The sequence below is a fragment of the Rhinoderma darwinii genome, chromosome 4 (assembly GCF_050947455.1).
Source record: "Rhinoderma darwinii isolate aRhiDar2 chromosome 4, aRhiDar2.hap1, whole genome shotgun sequence".
Lineage (NCBI taxonomy): Eukaryota > Metazoa > Chordata > Amphibia > Anura > Rhinodermatidae > Rhinoderma > Rhinoderma darwinii.
Window position 1 is genome coordinate 28,767,575 of NC_134690.1, and position 15,612 is coordinate 28,783,186.

A 15,612-nucleotide genomic window follows, 5' to 3' on the forward strand; every position below is an offset into this window, starting at 1 on the left:
TATATATATATATGTGTGTGTATGGCATGCAGAGGTGGCCACATCCTTTAACCCGGCGATCAGGAGCGGGATTAGGGGCTGTGATTGACAGCCACACTCCTGCACTAGACAGCGTTTAAACCCTAAAGCATTGCGATCAGTGCTGAATACAGAGCAGACAAAGGGAGGTGGTCCCCTTAGTCCTGTTCCTGTAAGTCCCGGCAACGCGATAACCGTGGTTGACTGGGAAATTGTGACAGCCCTGGGCCTAATAAAGGCCCCCAGGGCTGTCTAGAAATAGTATCGGTTAGGGCATTTAGGTATGCCCTAAGAGATGCCGGTGCATTTTACAGGCACAGACACTACTATAGACATATGACAGTATTGTTTAAAAAATAAATGTAAAAATGATCCCTATTAGGACTAGAAAAAAATAAAAAAAATGTAACTACAATAGACAACTAAAAAAAAATCAAACCTCAACGCAAAAAGGTACAAAAAACTATTCAAAAAATAAATTAATTTGATTTAATCAGTTACAAAAACATATTAAACATATTCTTATTATATATTGTCTTGACCCGTATGATAAAGTTATGCCCGCTATTGTTTTAACAGTGAACACCGTAAAAAAACAAAATAAAACATAAAAATCATATAAATTAAATGCTACCCTATATCTATAGCCACTATGCCTAAAAAAAATATATGACTTAGGCCTGGTTTACACGAGCGTGTGCGTTTTGGGCACGCAAAAAACGCTACGTTTTGCGTGCGCAAAAGGCACTTAACAGCTCCGTGTGTCATCAGTGTATGATGCGCGGCTGCGAGATTTTCGCGCACCCGTCATCATTATGACACTCCGTTTGGATGTTTGTAAACAGAAAAGCACGTGGTGCTTTTCTGTTTACATTCAGAGTTTGACAGCTGTTGCGCGAATCACGCAGTTCGCACGGAAGTGCTTCCGTGCGGCACGCGTGGTTTTCACGCACTCATTGACTTCAATGGGTGCGAGATGCGTGAACAGCGCACAAATATAGGACATGTCGTGAGGTTTTTTCAGCGGACTCACGCTGTAATGGCAGGAAGGAGGTGAAGGGAAAGTGAGCCCTAATCTACCCACCGCCCTGTCCCTGCCTACTTGCAACGACCCGCCCTAGGCGACGAGGTACAACTGGGCGGCGGTCCCTACGCTGGCTAAGTGCACTGGAAGACAAACGGGGAACACGCAAGGGAAGGGGCAGTAGCCACGGAACGCCACGAGGAAACGGGGCGGCGAACGAACAGTCAGGACCAGGACGAAGTGAGTACACCCGAGCGGGCACGGAGACAGAAGCAAGCCAGGGCAAGCAAAGCAGAACTGCAGCAAGGCAGAAGCACGGCAGAAGCAGGCTGGAGCAAGCAGCAGTGGGGCCAGGAATCCAAAAGAATTACAAGCACTGAGGGAGAGCACAGGGCAGGTAATAAAGGGCAGGGGGCGGAGCTAACTCCGAGAGACCAGGCCGCGATAGGCTCTCCCACTCCTGAGCCTGCCACCCTGGTTGGTGGGAGATGGTGTCAGTCGAACAGGTCTGGCCTCAGGTGTGGATTGATTAATCCCAGGAGTATAGCTAGATGAAGTACCTGGCAGATCCCTAACAGTACTCCCCCTTTTATGAGGGGCCACCGGACCCTTACTAAGGGGACCCGGTTTAGTGGGGAAGAGGAGGTGGAACCTCCTGATCAATACCCCAGCGTGAACATCACGGGCAGGTACCCAAGTCCTCTCCTCCGGCCCGTATCCTTTCCAATGGACCAGGTACTGGAGGGAGCCCTGGACCATCCTACTGTCCATAATCTTGGCCACCTCGAATTCCACCCCCTCAGGGGTGAGAACGGGAACAGGAGGTATCCTCGAGGGGGACCAGGACGGGGAGCAGCGTTTAAGGAGGGAGGCATGGAAGACGTCATGTATGCGAAAGGATGGGGGGAGCTCCAGACGGAAGGATACAGGGTTGAGGCCTTCAATGATCTTATAAGGTCCAATGAATCGGGGAGCAAACTTCCTGGACGGGACCTTAAGGCGCAAGTTCCTGGACGACAACCAGACCAAATCCCCGACGACAAACCGGGGGTTAGCAGAACGTCTACTATCCGCCTGAATCTTTTGTGCGCTCTGGGACGCCTCTAGGTTCTTCTGAACCTGGGCCCAGACAGTGCACAGTTCCCGATGAACCTCCTCTACCTCAGGATTATTGGAACAACCAGGGGAGACGGAGGAGAACCTTGGGTTAAACCCGAAATTACAGAAAAACGGGGAGACCCCTGACTAGTTACTGACCCGGTTATTCAGGGAAAATTCAGCAAGGGGAAGGAATGAGACCCAATCGAATTGACAGTCCGAGATGAAACACCTTAAATATTGTTCCAGGGATTGGTTGGTCCTTTCCGTTTGGCCATTAGTTTCGGGATGGAAGGCGGAGGAGAAGGACAGATCAATCTCCAACTTTTTACAAAAAGCTCTCCAAAATAAGGAAACAAATTGTACCCCTCTGTCAGAAACGATATTGACTGGGGCCCCATGGAGACGCAGGATGTGTTTCACGAACAAAGAAGCTAACGTCTTGGCGTTAGATAGCTTCTTAAGGGGCACAAAGTGGCACATCTTGCTGAAGCGGTCGACTACCACCCACACCACCGACTTGCCCTGAGATGGAGGCAAATCGGTGATAAAATCCATGGAGATATGGGTCCAAGGTCTCTGGGGAATGGGCAAGGAACGTAGTAGGCCCGCAGGTCGGGACCTAGGGGTTTTGGACCTAGCGCAAACCTCACAAGCGGCGACGTAAGCCCTAACATCTTTAGGCAACCCAGGCCACCAATAGTTTCTGGTAATGAGGTGTTTGGTGCCCAAGATGCCAGGATGACCAGATAGAGCGGAGTCATGGTTTTCCCTGAGTACCCTCAGCCGGTATTGCAGGGGAACAAACAGTTTGTCCCCAGGGACGTTCCCGGGAGCTGCACCCTGATCAGCCGCGATATCAGAAGCTAAATCAGAATCCGTGGCAGAGACGATTATACCAGGGGGTAAAATACAAGCGGGATCCTTCTCGGAAGGAGGATTGGCCATGAAAATACGTGACAGAGCGTCAGCCTTAATATTCTTGGACCCAGCCCTATAGGTAACCAAGAAATTAAATCTGGTAAAGAATAGTGCCCACCGAGCTTGTCTAGGATTAAGCCTCCGGGCCGATTCTAGGAAAACCAGATTCTTGTGATCCGTAAGGACCGTTACCTGGTGTCTGGCCCCCTCCAGGAAGTGCCGCCACTCCTCAAACGCCCATTTAATGGCTAGAAGTTCGCGGTTGCCAATATCATAATTACTCTCCGTGGGCGAAAACTTCCTAGAGAAGTAAGCACAGGGGCGGAGATGGGTGAGGGAGCTGGTACCCTGGGACAAGACGGCCCCCACTCCCACCTCGGAAGCGTCAACCTCCACAATAAATGGCTCCTCTTGGTTGGGCTGAATCAGCACGGGGGCCGAGATAAAGCACTTCTTGAGAGTCTCAAAGGTCTGGACGGCCTCAGGGGGCCAATGGAGGACATCGGCACCCTTGCGGGTGAGGTCCGTAAGAGGCTTAGCGACGACCGAGAAGTTGGCAATAAATCTCCTGTAATAGTTGGCGAACCCTAAAAAACACTGTAACGCCTTAAGGGAGGCAGGTTGGACCCATTCCGCCACAGCTTGAACCTTGGCAGGGTCCATGCGGAATTCATGAGGAGTGAGGATTTGCCCTAAAAATGGTATCTCCTGTACCCCAAAGACACATTTTTCAGTCTTAGCAAACAGATTATTCTCCCGAAGGACCTGGAGCACCTTCCTGACATGCTCCACGTGGGAGGACCAGTCCTTGGAAAACACCAGTATGTCATCAAGGTACACAACAAGAAATATCCCCATGTAATCTCTCAGGATTTCATTAATAAAATTCTGGAAGACAGCAGGGGCATTACACAACCCAAAGGGCATGACCAGGTATTCGAAATGACCCTCGGGTGTGTTGAACGCAGTTTTCCACTCATCCCCCTCTTTGATGCGGATAAGGTTATATGCCCCCCGTAGATCGAACTTAGAAAACCACTGGGCTCCCTGAACCTGATTAAAAAGATCCGGAATCAAAGGAAGTGGGTACTCGTTCCTTACGGTGACCTTATTCAGGTTACGATAATCAATGCACGGCCTAAGACCACCATCCTTCTTCCCCACGAAGAAGAAGCCAGCACCTACAGGAGAAGTCGAGGGGCGAATGAAACCCTTGGCCAGGCATTCTTGGATATATACCCTCATCGCTTCACGTTCAGGACATGAAAGATTAAATATCCTACCCTTAGGAAGCTTGGCACCAGGCACCAAATCGATGGCGCAATCGTAATCTCTATGGGGGGGCAACACCTCAGAGGCCTCCTTGGAAAACACATCGGCGAAGTCCTGAACAAACTCAGGAAGCGTGTTTACCTCCTCCCGGGGAGAAATAGAGTTAACAGAAAGACATGACATAAGACATTCATTACCCCATTTGGTGAGATCCCCAGTATTCCAATCAAACGTGGGATTATGCAACTGCAACCAGGGAAGACCTAATACCAGATCAGACGATAATCCCTGCATCACCAGTACAGAGCACTGCTCCAAATGCATGGAGCCAACCAGGAGTTCAAAAACAGGAGTATGCTGAGTAAAATAACCATTAGCAAGAGGAGTGGAGTCGATACCTACTACAGGGATAGGAAAAGGTAAATCAATACAAGGCATCTTTAGAGACATAGCAAATTCCACAGACATGATATTAGCAGATGAGCCAGAATCCACGAAAGCACTGCCCGTGGCAGACCGGCCAGCAAACGAGACCTGAAAGGGAAGCAAAATTTTATTGCGTTTCACATTAACGGGAAATACCTGTGCGCCCAAGTGACCTCCCCGATGATCACTTAGGCGCGGAAGTTTTCCGGCTTCTTATTCTTGCGCCTGGGACAGGTGTTCAGTAGATGCTTGTCGTCCCCACAGTAGAAGCAGAGACCATTCATTCTGCGAAACTCCCTACGTTGTCGAGGGGACATGGAGGCCCCGAGTTGCATAGGTACCTCCGAGTCCTCCGTGGAGGGGCGAGGAGACGGGACCTCGGGGGGAATCGCAGAAAAGTCAGAGGGGAGCACACTGAAGCGTTCAAGCTGACGTTCCCTGAGACGTCGGTCAAGTCGTACTGCTAGGGCCATAACCTGGTCAAGGGAGTCAGGCGAGGGGTAGCTAACCAGCAGATCCTTCAGGGCGTCAGATAATCCTAACCTAAACTGGCACCTTAGGGCCGGATCGTTCCACTGAGAAGCTACGCACCACTTCCTAAAATCAGAACAGTATTCCTCAACCGGTCTCCTACCCTGACGTAAGGTCACCAGCTGACTCTCGGCTAAAGCAGTCCTGTCAGTCTCGTCGTAAATGAGTCCGAGGGCAGAGAAAAAACGATCAACAGAGGAAAGTTCAGGGGCGTCAGGAGCCAAGGAGAAGGCCCACTCTTGGGGCCCTTCCTGGAGTCGGGATATGATGATACCCACCCGCTGGTTCTCGGAACCTGAGGAGTGGGGCTTTAGGCGGAAATACAGTCTGCAACTCTCCCGGAAGGAGAGAAACGTCTTACGGTCCCCTGAAAACCGGTCAGGTAACTTGAGGTCGGGTTCTAGAGGTGAGGTGAGGGGTACTACTAAAGCAGCGTCACCCTGATTGACCCTTTGGGCCAGGGCCTGGACCTGTAGGGAGAGGCCCTGCATCTGCTGGGTCAGGTTCTCAAGGGGGTCCATGATAGCGTCAGCGTAGGAGAAAGGGTAGACTAGGTAAGGGCTTGTAATTATGTAATGGCAGGAAGGAGGTGAAGGGAAAGTGAGCCCTAATCTACCCACCGCCCTGTCCCTGCCTACTTGCAACGACCCGCCCTAGGCGACGAGGTACAACTGGGCGGCGGTCCCTACGCTGGCTAAGTGCACTGGAAGACAAACGGGGAACACGCAAGGGAAGGGGCAGTAGCCACGGAACGCCACGAGGAAACGGGGCGGCGAACGAACAGTCAGGACCAGGACGAAGTGAGTACACCCGAGCGGGCACGGAGACAGAAGCAAGCCAGGGCAAGCAAAGTAGAACTGCAGCAAGGCAGAAGCACGGCAGAAGCAGGCTGGAGCAAGCAGCAGTGGGGCCAGGAATCCAAAAGAATTACAAGCACTGAGGGAGAGCACAGGGCAGGTAATAAAGGGCAGGGGGCGGAGCTAACTCCGAGAGACCAGGCCGATAGGCTCTCCCACTCCTGAGCCTGCCACCCTGGTTGGTGGGAGATGGTGTCAGTCGAACAGGTCTGGCCTCAGGTGTGGATTGATTAATCCCAGGAGTATAGCTAGATGAAGTACCTGGCAGATCCCTAACACACGCTGAGCAAAGCTCACGGACTGTCTGCATGCCCCCATAGACTAATATAGGTGCGTACGACACGCGTGAAAAGCACGCACACGTATATCACGCACGTGTAAACGAGGCCTTATCCTGCAAAAAGGAGGCCTCAAATAGCTGCGTAGCCTTAAAAATAAAAAAAAGTTATGGCTCACAGAATGTGAGGAGGCAAAAACGAACAAATTCTGTCAGTCCTGTAGCCCAAATTGGCTTGGTCCTTAAGGGGTTAAAAGCATTGTTAAGTTGAATACTACCTAGAGCTATGTTCACATCAGCGTCGGGTTCCGTTCATCGGTTCCGTTCGACCTTTCCGTCCAACGGAAAGCCGAACCGAAACCTTAGCTTCCGTTTGCATACCATTGATTTCAACGGTAATGCTTCCGTTGCAGTTGGTTACTGTTTGTTTCCGTTCCATACGACTACGCTATTGTTTCCAGGAAAAAAAAACGGAAACAAACTGCAACGGAAGTATTACCATTGAAATCAATGGTATGCCAAGGGAGGCCAGACGCTGATGTGAACAGGTCCTAAGTTTGCATAATTACACGTCTGTTATATTAGGTGTAGTAGCCCTTTAAATGAACCATCTTAGCAACAAGACCCTTTTGTTAGAAATTGTAAATCTAATAGGTGCTTTCCAGGAAAAAATAACTGCGACCTACGAATGAAATGATGAAGCTGCATAAGTAAATGACCCTTATGTCTGCGATCTCCAGCCAGTCGGCATCTTGTCCCGTACATAATGTTATATGATACGCAAATGTTAGCAATACCGCTCAAGGTCATCATTCCTTCAGCGGGGTGGACCGAATCCAGCGCATACACAGCTATCAACACTCATTTTCCCCTTTCAATCTCTGATTCATGCGACAACAATGAGAAATATGTCAGGCAATGGTCGGCGTCACATCACACTGCTGTGACCCGGACTTTCCACTGTGGCACTGGATTGATTAAGTTAACGAGATGCCACGTAATCCTTGGTGCCAAGGGGCTCGATTAACTGGTGAAAACAAAGAGGAGGTGGTCCATTAAGAAGAAGCTTACAGCGAGCAACACCTCTAATCGAAAAAATATTTGGGTCGTCACGTACTTAAAATTTTTATTCGCCAGTTCCTTAGTAACAACGGTTTCTGGGAAAGTTGGGTGACAACCAATATGGCCACTATTACTGAGGTGGTCACTCTGCTTGCCCAGGTCTTTAAAAGGCAACATGCAGTAAAGGGATTTTGTTTTTACTGCATAACTTGGCATTCAGGAGCCTGGGAAAGCTGGGTGACAACCTATATTGCATTTCTAAAATAAAATATATAATATTTTCTTGTTTTCTAAGTATATGACTATACTGCGTGCACAAGGTTTGGGGGGCACTGTCTATGACTTACTTTTTAGGCACTGCATGCCACTGTTTCTAGGGGCACTCTTAATATTGGGAGAACTATACATACTGTATGGCGCTATTTTTTGGAAAATGTATAGGATAATACCGTTATATACAAGAACAAAATTGTATTTGGAGTTTCCATTAAAGTGGTTGTCCGCTGACAGAAAATTGATGGCCTATTCTCAGCCGATCAGCTGTTGGAAGTGGCCGGAGGTTTCCCCTTCACCGCTAGGGCCATGTTCACACAGGGCGGATACGCTGCATAAAAGTACACAGTATATCCATCCTGGAACCCGCAGGGAATTCCGGCCGAAAAACCGCACCAAATTGTGGTGTCGTTTTTCGGACAAAATCTCCACTGCGGAAAACAGTGGCTGAAAAAAAAAAAGTTTATACATAAAACGGTCTCCGTTGTCATAGCAATGCATTCTTCTGTTCCCGTCCTGGCCGACCTCCTGGGATGACGATGCAGCCCATGTGACCGCTGCAGCCTGTGATTGGCTGCAGCAGTCACATGGGATAAAACGTTATCCCAGGAAGAAGAACAGAAGAAAGCGTCGCTATGACAACAGCCGGGCTGTAAGTATAAACTTTTTTTATTCATTTTCCACCGCAAAAAAAAACAAAAAACGCTAAATTTGGCATTTGTTGCAAGTTTTACCTCCCACTGAATTCAATGGGGAAAACCTGCAACAGAAAAACTGCAATTCGCTGCATATACAGTGAAGGAAATAAGCATTTGATCCCTTGCTGATTTTGTAAGTTTGCCCCCTGTCAAAGTCATGAACAGTCTAGAATTTTTAGGCTAGGTTAATTTTACCAGTGAGATATAGATTATATTTAAAAAAAAAAACAGAAAATCACATAGTCAAAATTATATATATTTATTTGCATTGTGCACAGAGAAATAAGTATTTGATCCCTTTGGCAAACAAGACAACACTTGGTGGTAAAACCCTTGTTGGCAGGCACAGCAGTCAGATGTTTTTTGTAGTTGATGATGAGGTTTGCACACATGTTAGATGGAATTTTGGCCCACTCCTCTTTGCAGATCATCTGTAAATAATTAAGATTTCGAGGCTGTCGCTTGGCAACTCAAATCTTCAGCTCCCTCCATAAGTTTTCGATGGGATTAAGGTCTGGAGACTGGCTAGGCCACTCCATGACCTTACTGTGCTTCTTTTTGAGCCACTCCTTTGTTGCCTTGGCTGTATGTTTCGGGTCATTGTCGTGCTGGAAGACCCAGCCACGAGCCATTTTTAATGTCCTGGTGGAGGGAAGGAGGTTGTCACTCAGGATTTGACGGTACATGGCTCCATCCATTCTCCCATTGATGCGGTGAAGTAGTCCTGTGCCCTTAGCAGAGAAACACCCCCAAAACATAATGTTTCCACCTCCATGCTTGACAGTGGGGACGGTGTTCTTTGGGTCATAGGCAGCATTTCTGTTCCTCCAAACACGGCGAGTTGAGTTAATGCCAAAGAGCTCAATTTTAGTCTCATCTGACCACAGCACCTTCTCCCAATCACTCTCAGAATCATCCAGATGTTCATTTGCAAACTTCAGATGGGCCTGTACATGTGCCTTCTTGAGCAGGGGGACCTTGCGGGAACTGCAGGATTTTAGTCCATTACGGCGTAATGTGTTACCAATGGTTTTCTTGGTGACTGTGGTCCCAGCTGCCTTGAGATCATTAACAAGTTCCCCCCGTGTAGTTTTCAGCTGAGCTCTCACCTTCCTCAGGATCAAGGATACCCCACGAGGTGAGATTTTGCATGGAGCCCCAGATCGATGTCGATTGACAGTCATTTTGTATGTCTTACATTTTCTTACTATTGCACCAACAGTTGTCTCCTTCTCACCCAGCGTCTTACTTATGGTTTTGTAGCCCATTCCAGCCTTGTGCAGGTCTATGATCTTGTCCCTGACATCCTTAGAAAGCTCTTTGGTCTTGCCCATGTTGTAGAGGTTAGAGTCAGACTGATTAATTGAGTCTGTGGACAGGAGTCTTTTATACAGGTGACCATGTAAGAGCTGTCTATAATGCAGGCACCAAGTTGATTTGGAGCGTGTAACTGGTCTGGAGGAGGCTGAACTCTTAATGGTTGGAAGGGGATCAAATACTTATTTCTCTGTGCACAATGCAAATAAATATATATAATTTTGACTATGTGATTTTCTGTTTTTTTATATAATCTATCTCTCACTGGTAAAATTATCCTAGCCTAAAAATTCTAGACTGTTCATGTCTTTGACAGTGGGCAAACTTACAAAATCAGCAAGGGATCAAATACTTATTTCCTTCACTGTAAATTGACCTGCTGCGGATTAAAAAACTGCACTGGGTTTATGAAAGTTTTTTCGGCAGATTTTTCCCACAGCTTGTGGTTAAGGTTTGTTCAAATCTCATCCACTCTGCTGCTACTATAATACGCTGCGGATTTTCTGCAGTGAAATCCATTGTGGAAAATCCGGAGTGTTTACGCCACTTGTGAACTCTGAGGGTATGCACTGTTTTAAGACGTAATTCGGGCCGTTTACGCCTTGAATTACGCCTGAAAAAAATGGCACCATTACACCTCCAAACATCTGCCTTTTGCTTGCAATGGGATTTACGATGTTCTGTTCCCACGAGGCGTAATTTTACGCGTCGTTTTCAAAATACGCGCGTAAAAAGTGCATGTCATTTATTGGGACGTTTTTGGAACCGTTTTTCATTGACTCAATTTAAAAACAGCTCCAAAAACGGCCGCAAAATACGCGAGTTGCTACAAAAACGTCTGAATATCAGGAGCGTGTACGTTTTGCACGCGCAAAAGGCACTTAACAGCTCCGTGTGTCAGCCGAATATGATGCATGGCTGCGTGATTTTCGCGCAGCCGCCATCATTATGACACTCTGTTTGTATGTTTGTAGCACGTGGTGCTTTTCTGTTTTCATTCATACTTTTTACTGCTGTTGCGCGAATCACCCGTGTCACACGGAAGTGCTTCTGTGTGCTGCGCGTGATTTTCACGCACCCATTGACTTCAATGGGTGCGTGATGCTCTAAAAACACACAAATATAGGACATGTCATGACTTTTACGCAGCGGACTCACGCTGCGCAAAAATCACTGACTGTCTGCACTGCCCCATCGGCTAACATAGGTCCGTGCGACGTGCGTGAAAATCACGCGCGTTGCACGGACGTATTTTACGTTCGTCTGAATAAGCCCTAAGGGTATGTTCACACGACCTATTTTCAGCCGTTTTTTGGCCCTTAAATCTTCTGTTAAATCGGAAGCATAACGCATACAAACAACTTCCCATTTCAATGGGAAATACGGCGTTCTGTGCCAACGGGGTGTTTTTTTACGCCTCATTTTCAAAAAACGTTACGTAAAAACTGCCGTTTTTTATTGACTCTATAGAAGAACAGCTCCAAAAATGACCGCAACGAAAAACGCTAGTTTGCTTAAAAAATGTCTGAAAATCAGGAGCTATTTTCCCTTGAAAACAGTTTCGTATTTTCAGCCGTTTTTTAGTAAGCGTGTGAACAAAGCCTAATACTGTGATCTTCCGCTACAAATGTCACAGTGTTGTACATATGGAGAAGTGTAAGGGTGTTTTGGAGGCGGTTTTTATAATTCTGACGGTTTTTGAGGATTTCTTGAGACAGATTTTTGAGGCATTTTGTGTTGGCAATGTCAGCCACCTAACGCGTACATTGTTGAGGAGTTACGCTTTTTATAAATGTGCGCAATTAGATATGACACATAAGAAAATTTAGCTCTATAGGTTGAAGCGTTCTCGCTTAAAGCTGAAAAGTCAAACAAATATGTAATGATGGGGGTAGGGAAACAGACAAGTGAGCCCTAATCTACCCGCCACTCAGTCCCTGCCTACTTGCAACGACCCGCCCTAGGCGACGGGGTACAACTGGGCGACGGTCCCTACGCTCAGTAAGTGCACGACAGAAAAACAGACAAGGGTACACAGAGCTAAGGGAAATTGGGTAGTTGCCCACGGCAACACCGTGAGCAACAAGAGTGGTGAACGAGCCGAGTCAAACCAGGAGTGTACGAGGTACCAAACGCAGAGCAGGAGAGTAGTCAGTAAGCCAGGGTCAATATGAAGCAGGGTCAAATAGTTCAAGAAGCTGCAGCAGGGCCAGGAAACAAGCAGAATCACAGGCAAAGGAGAAGCAGGAAATGAAGGTATAAATAGACAAAGGGCGGCAGCTAGCTCCATCTGGCCAGGCTGTGATAGGCTCTCCCACTCCTAAGTCTGCCATCCTGGGTGGTGGAAGATGGAGTCAGTCTCCCAGACATAGAAGCAGGTGCAGACTGATTACCTATGGGCGTTGACACAGAAGCTGTGCCTGGCAGATCATTTACAAAATAAATATAATGACGCATCTACATCGTACATCAGGTGTGACCTAGGCTGCCCGATGCATTATTTTTTATTGCGTAGAAAATATTGCTTGCGCGTTAAAACATGTCACGCGCTTGTGACAAATTAAACCGCAAACTGAGGAAACCATGCAAAAAACGGCGACCAAAAGCTTTATAAAAAACGGCTACCAGATCCTTTATAAAAACGGCGCAGGTTTACAACATTTTCACCCTTATATGGATACGTTTTATAAATAACGTCTTATTGGTGGAGATTTATCAAAACTGGCACAAGGGAAAAGTGGAGCAGTTGCCAATAGCAACCAGCTCTTTTCATAGGCCTTTTGGAAAATGAAAGCAAAAACCTGATTGGTTGCTATTGGCAGCGGTTCCACTTTACCCTAGCAACATGTCGTTTACGCTTTACTGTTTGAAAGTCGTGAGATTTGCCTTACAGGCCACTTTTTTGTGCCACATTTTTCTCTCATAGACGATATTCGGGGAAATAGGAAGCATGTAAAAAAAAATCCTGAGCGGTAATAAAAGGTGAAATTAAACCGTGGCTAATTTGCGTTATTAACTAGAGGTTTTTCCCATCCCATGCCAAGTGTGAACGAACTATAAATCCATAAATTGATGATTGCGTTATAAAAAAAGATCAACTACATGACCTGTGGGCACAGCAATGGCTGCCATTATTGGTGGTCACCCGACATCTCTTTCCTGAGCAGGAGCCCAAAATAGCTCATAAGCGGCCACATAGGACATTAGAAAAGACGATACTTACATTTCCTGTTATTTTAGGAAAAAATAAATCTTATCAAAAAGAATAGAAAATGTTTTTCTGAAAAAGTGTTCCGCAGCGGGCCCCATCGGCCCTCTATAACCGTCTCAGATGATAGAGGGGCAATTATCACTAGTGTCAAGAGGGTCGAGCAGATGTCGCTGAGTCTCGCTGACATCAATATTTCCATAGCTCCTTATCCCGTGGCAGCTGCTGATTATTAAAGCAAATACTTCTGAATAGATCTGGTATGTCAAGAAGATTTTTTTTCCTCTGGTGAGGCTGAGGATGCATAAGCATTAAAATCTATGTAAACCTTTGAAAGGCATTTTTTTGTTTTTAATAAACAGGTCAGTCAGTGTGTTTGGTGCAACTTTATAAATCGTTTTTATTAATAATTATTTTTACTTTTTGAGGTACAGCTGCTTTGTATTCTCTATACAGAGCAGCTGTATCTAGCGCTAAATCCTGTTCCCGTCAGGTCTGACAGGTTTAGGCCGGGTTCACACAGAGTTTTTTGCAGGCGGAAATTCTGCCTCAAAATTCCGTTTGGAAGTTTCCTCGATTTTCGCAGCGTTTTTCGCCCGCAGCCATTAAGCGCCATAGGCATAAAACTCAGCGAAATACACTTTCTCTGCCTACCATTGATGTCAATGGGAGGTCAGAGGCATGTCCCTTCTTTCTCCCGCGATACGGTTTTACCGCTCGCGGGAAAAAGACACCTACGCCTCCCATTGACATCAATGGGAGGCATTTTCGGCTGGTTTTTGACAAGTTTTGCGGCGCGGTTTCCACGTCAAAAAACTCGTAAAAAAAACTCTGTGTGAAACCAGCCTTAGTGTCTACGGGTCCTGCGTGTCTCTGACTTGCAGGATCGAGCCATTAGGGTATGTGCACACGGAGTGTTTTCAGACGTTTTTCGGGCCGTAAATGTCTTGAAAAACGTCTGAAAGATCGGAAGCAGAACGCCTCCAAACATCTGCCCATTGATTTCAATGGGAAATACTGCGTTCTGTTCAGACGGGGCGTTTTTTTACACCTCGTTTTCCGAAAACGGCACATAAAAAGACGCCCGCGAAAAAGAAGTGCATGTCACTTCTTGGGACGTTTTTGGAGCCGTTTTTCATTGACTCTATAGAAAAACAGCTCCAAAAACGGCTGTAAAAAAGCTAAAAACGTGAGTTTGATTAAAAAACGCCTGAAAATCAGGAGCTGTTTTCCCTTGCTCCGTATTTTCAGACGTTTTTGAGTTTGTGTGTGCACATACCTTTACCGATCACATCTAAGTTCATAACAATGATGTGGTAGATTACAGGTGGATCCTGCGTGGATCGCTGACACTGAACCGGTCAGGTCCACGGGACTGACGGATTCAGGTCTTAGCGAAAGATACAGCTGCTCTTTATACAGGATACAAAGCAGCTGTATCTCAAAAAGTAAAAATAATTTTTAATAAAAACAAATTATAAAGTTGCACCAAACATACTGATTGACCTTTTTGTTATTATTTATTTTAAAAAAAAGTTGCCTTTCAAAGGTTTACATAGCCTTTAAGAACAGCTGTGAATTATAAATAAATTGACCAAGTACCTGTTTGGGAACAGGATCCAAGAGTTGGAATTCATACTTGTACAGCATCAGAACAAGCAGCATTTGGATTTCCATCAGTGCAAACCACCTGAATAAAACAAGTATCCAGATATCAGCTATTGAGACAATGTTTTATGTGTAAGGCTGGATTCACACGAGCATGTTCGGTCCGTAATGGACGGAACGTATTTCGGCCGGAAGTCCCGGACCGAACACACTGCAGGGAGCCGGGCTCCTAGCATCATAGTTATGTACGACGCTAAGAGTCCCTGCCTCGCTGCAGGACAACTGTCCTGTACTGTAATCATGTTTTCAGTACGGGACAGTAGTTCCATGGAGAGGCAGGGACTCCTAGCATCGTACATAACTATGATGCAAGGAGCCCGGCTCCCTGCAGTGTGTTCTGTCCGGGACTTCCGGCCGAAATACGTTCCGTCCATTACGGACGTAACATGGTCGTGTGAAGCCAGCCTAAGACTCAAACAATCAAATATAGAACAAGTCCTATAACCCGGTGTCAATGGGACCCAACAAAGACATAAAGTATGTAAAGAAACGAATTCCCCACCTATAGATCCTACTCTGTTCCGTAAAGCTCAGAGCAGCATTGACACTCGTATTGGCTGATTCAAATGGGCACCATTTCATCCGTAGTACCAATGCTAGGAGAACCAGCATAAACATTTTGGATCCCACAGTAGGACTACCAGCTTCTGAATATTGGGACCTCCAAAATAAGAAAGGGCTGTTCAAACTCAACAATTGACCGAATATGGGAATAAAGAATTTTAGATACAGTTTAGTATTAGTAACACACTGCGCCCACGCTATTTTCCTGGACGCAGTGTGTTGCAATAGGGGATGCAGAGTGATGTGTCTGGCCATATGCTTCTCCATCTGCGGTCATATTATGGACAGCAGGGGCAGGCGCCCGGAAGATACAGCTGTCATAACAAGGAACGTGGATTAAGAATGCAGGAAAACAGCGCAGAACTTCGTATAAGACATATTAGCAAGTTTACTAGAAT

General features: G+C 46.6%; 1 protein-coding gene across 1 annotated transcript in view; it reads right to left on the reverse strand.

The window, feature by feature from the left end:
* CYP39A1 (cytochrome P450 family 39 subfamily A member 1) overlaps positions 1–15,612 on the reverse strand; it is an 81,565-nt gene that overhangs the window by 12,351 nt on the left and 53,602 nt on the right. Inside the window, exon 11 of the mRNA XM_075860955.1 lies at positions 14,585–14,672. Within this exon, the coding sequence (XP_075717070.1) occupies positions 14,585–14,672 (88 nt within the window). The remainder of the gene's footprint in view (positions 1–14,584; positions 14,673–15,612) is intronic.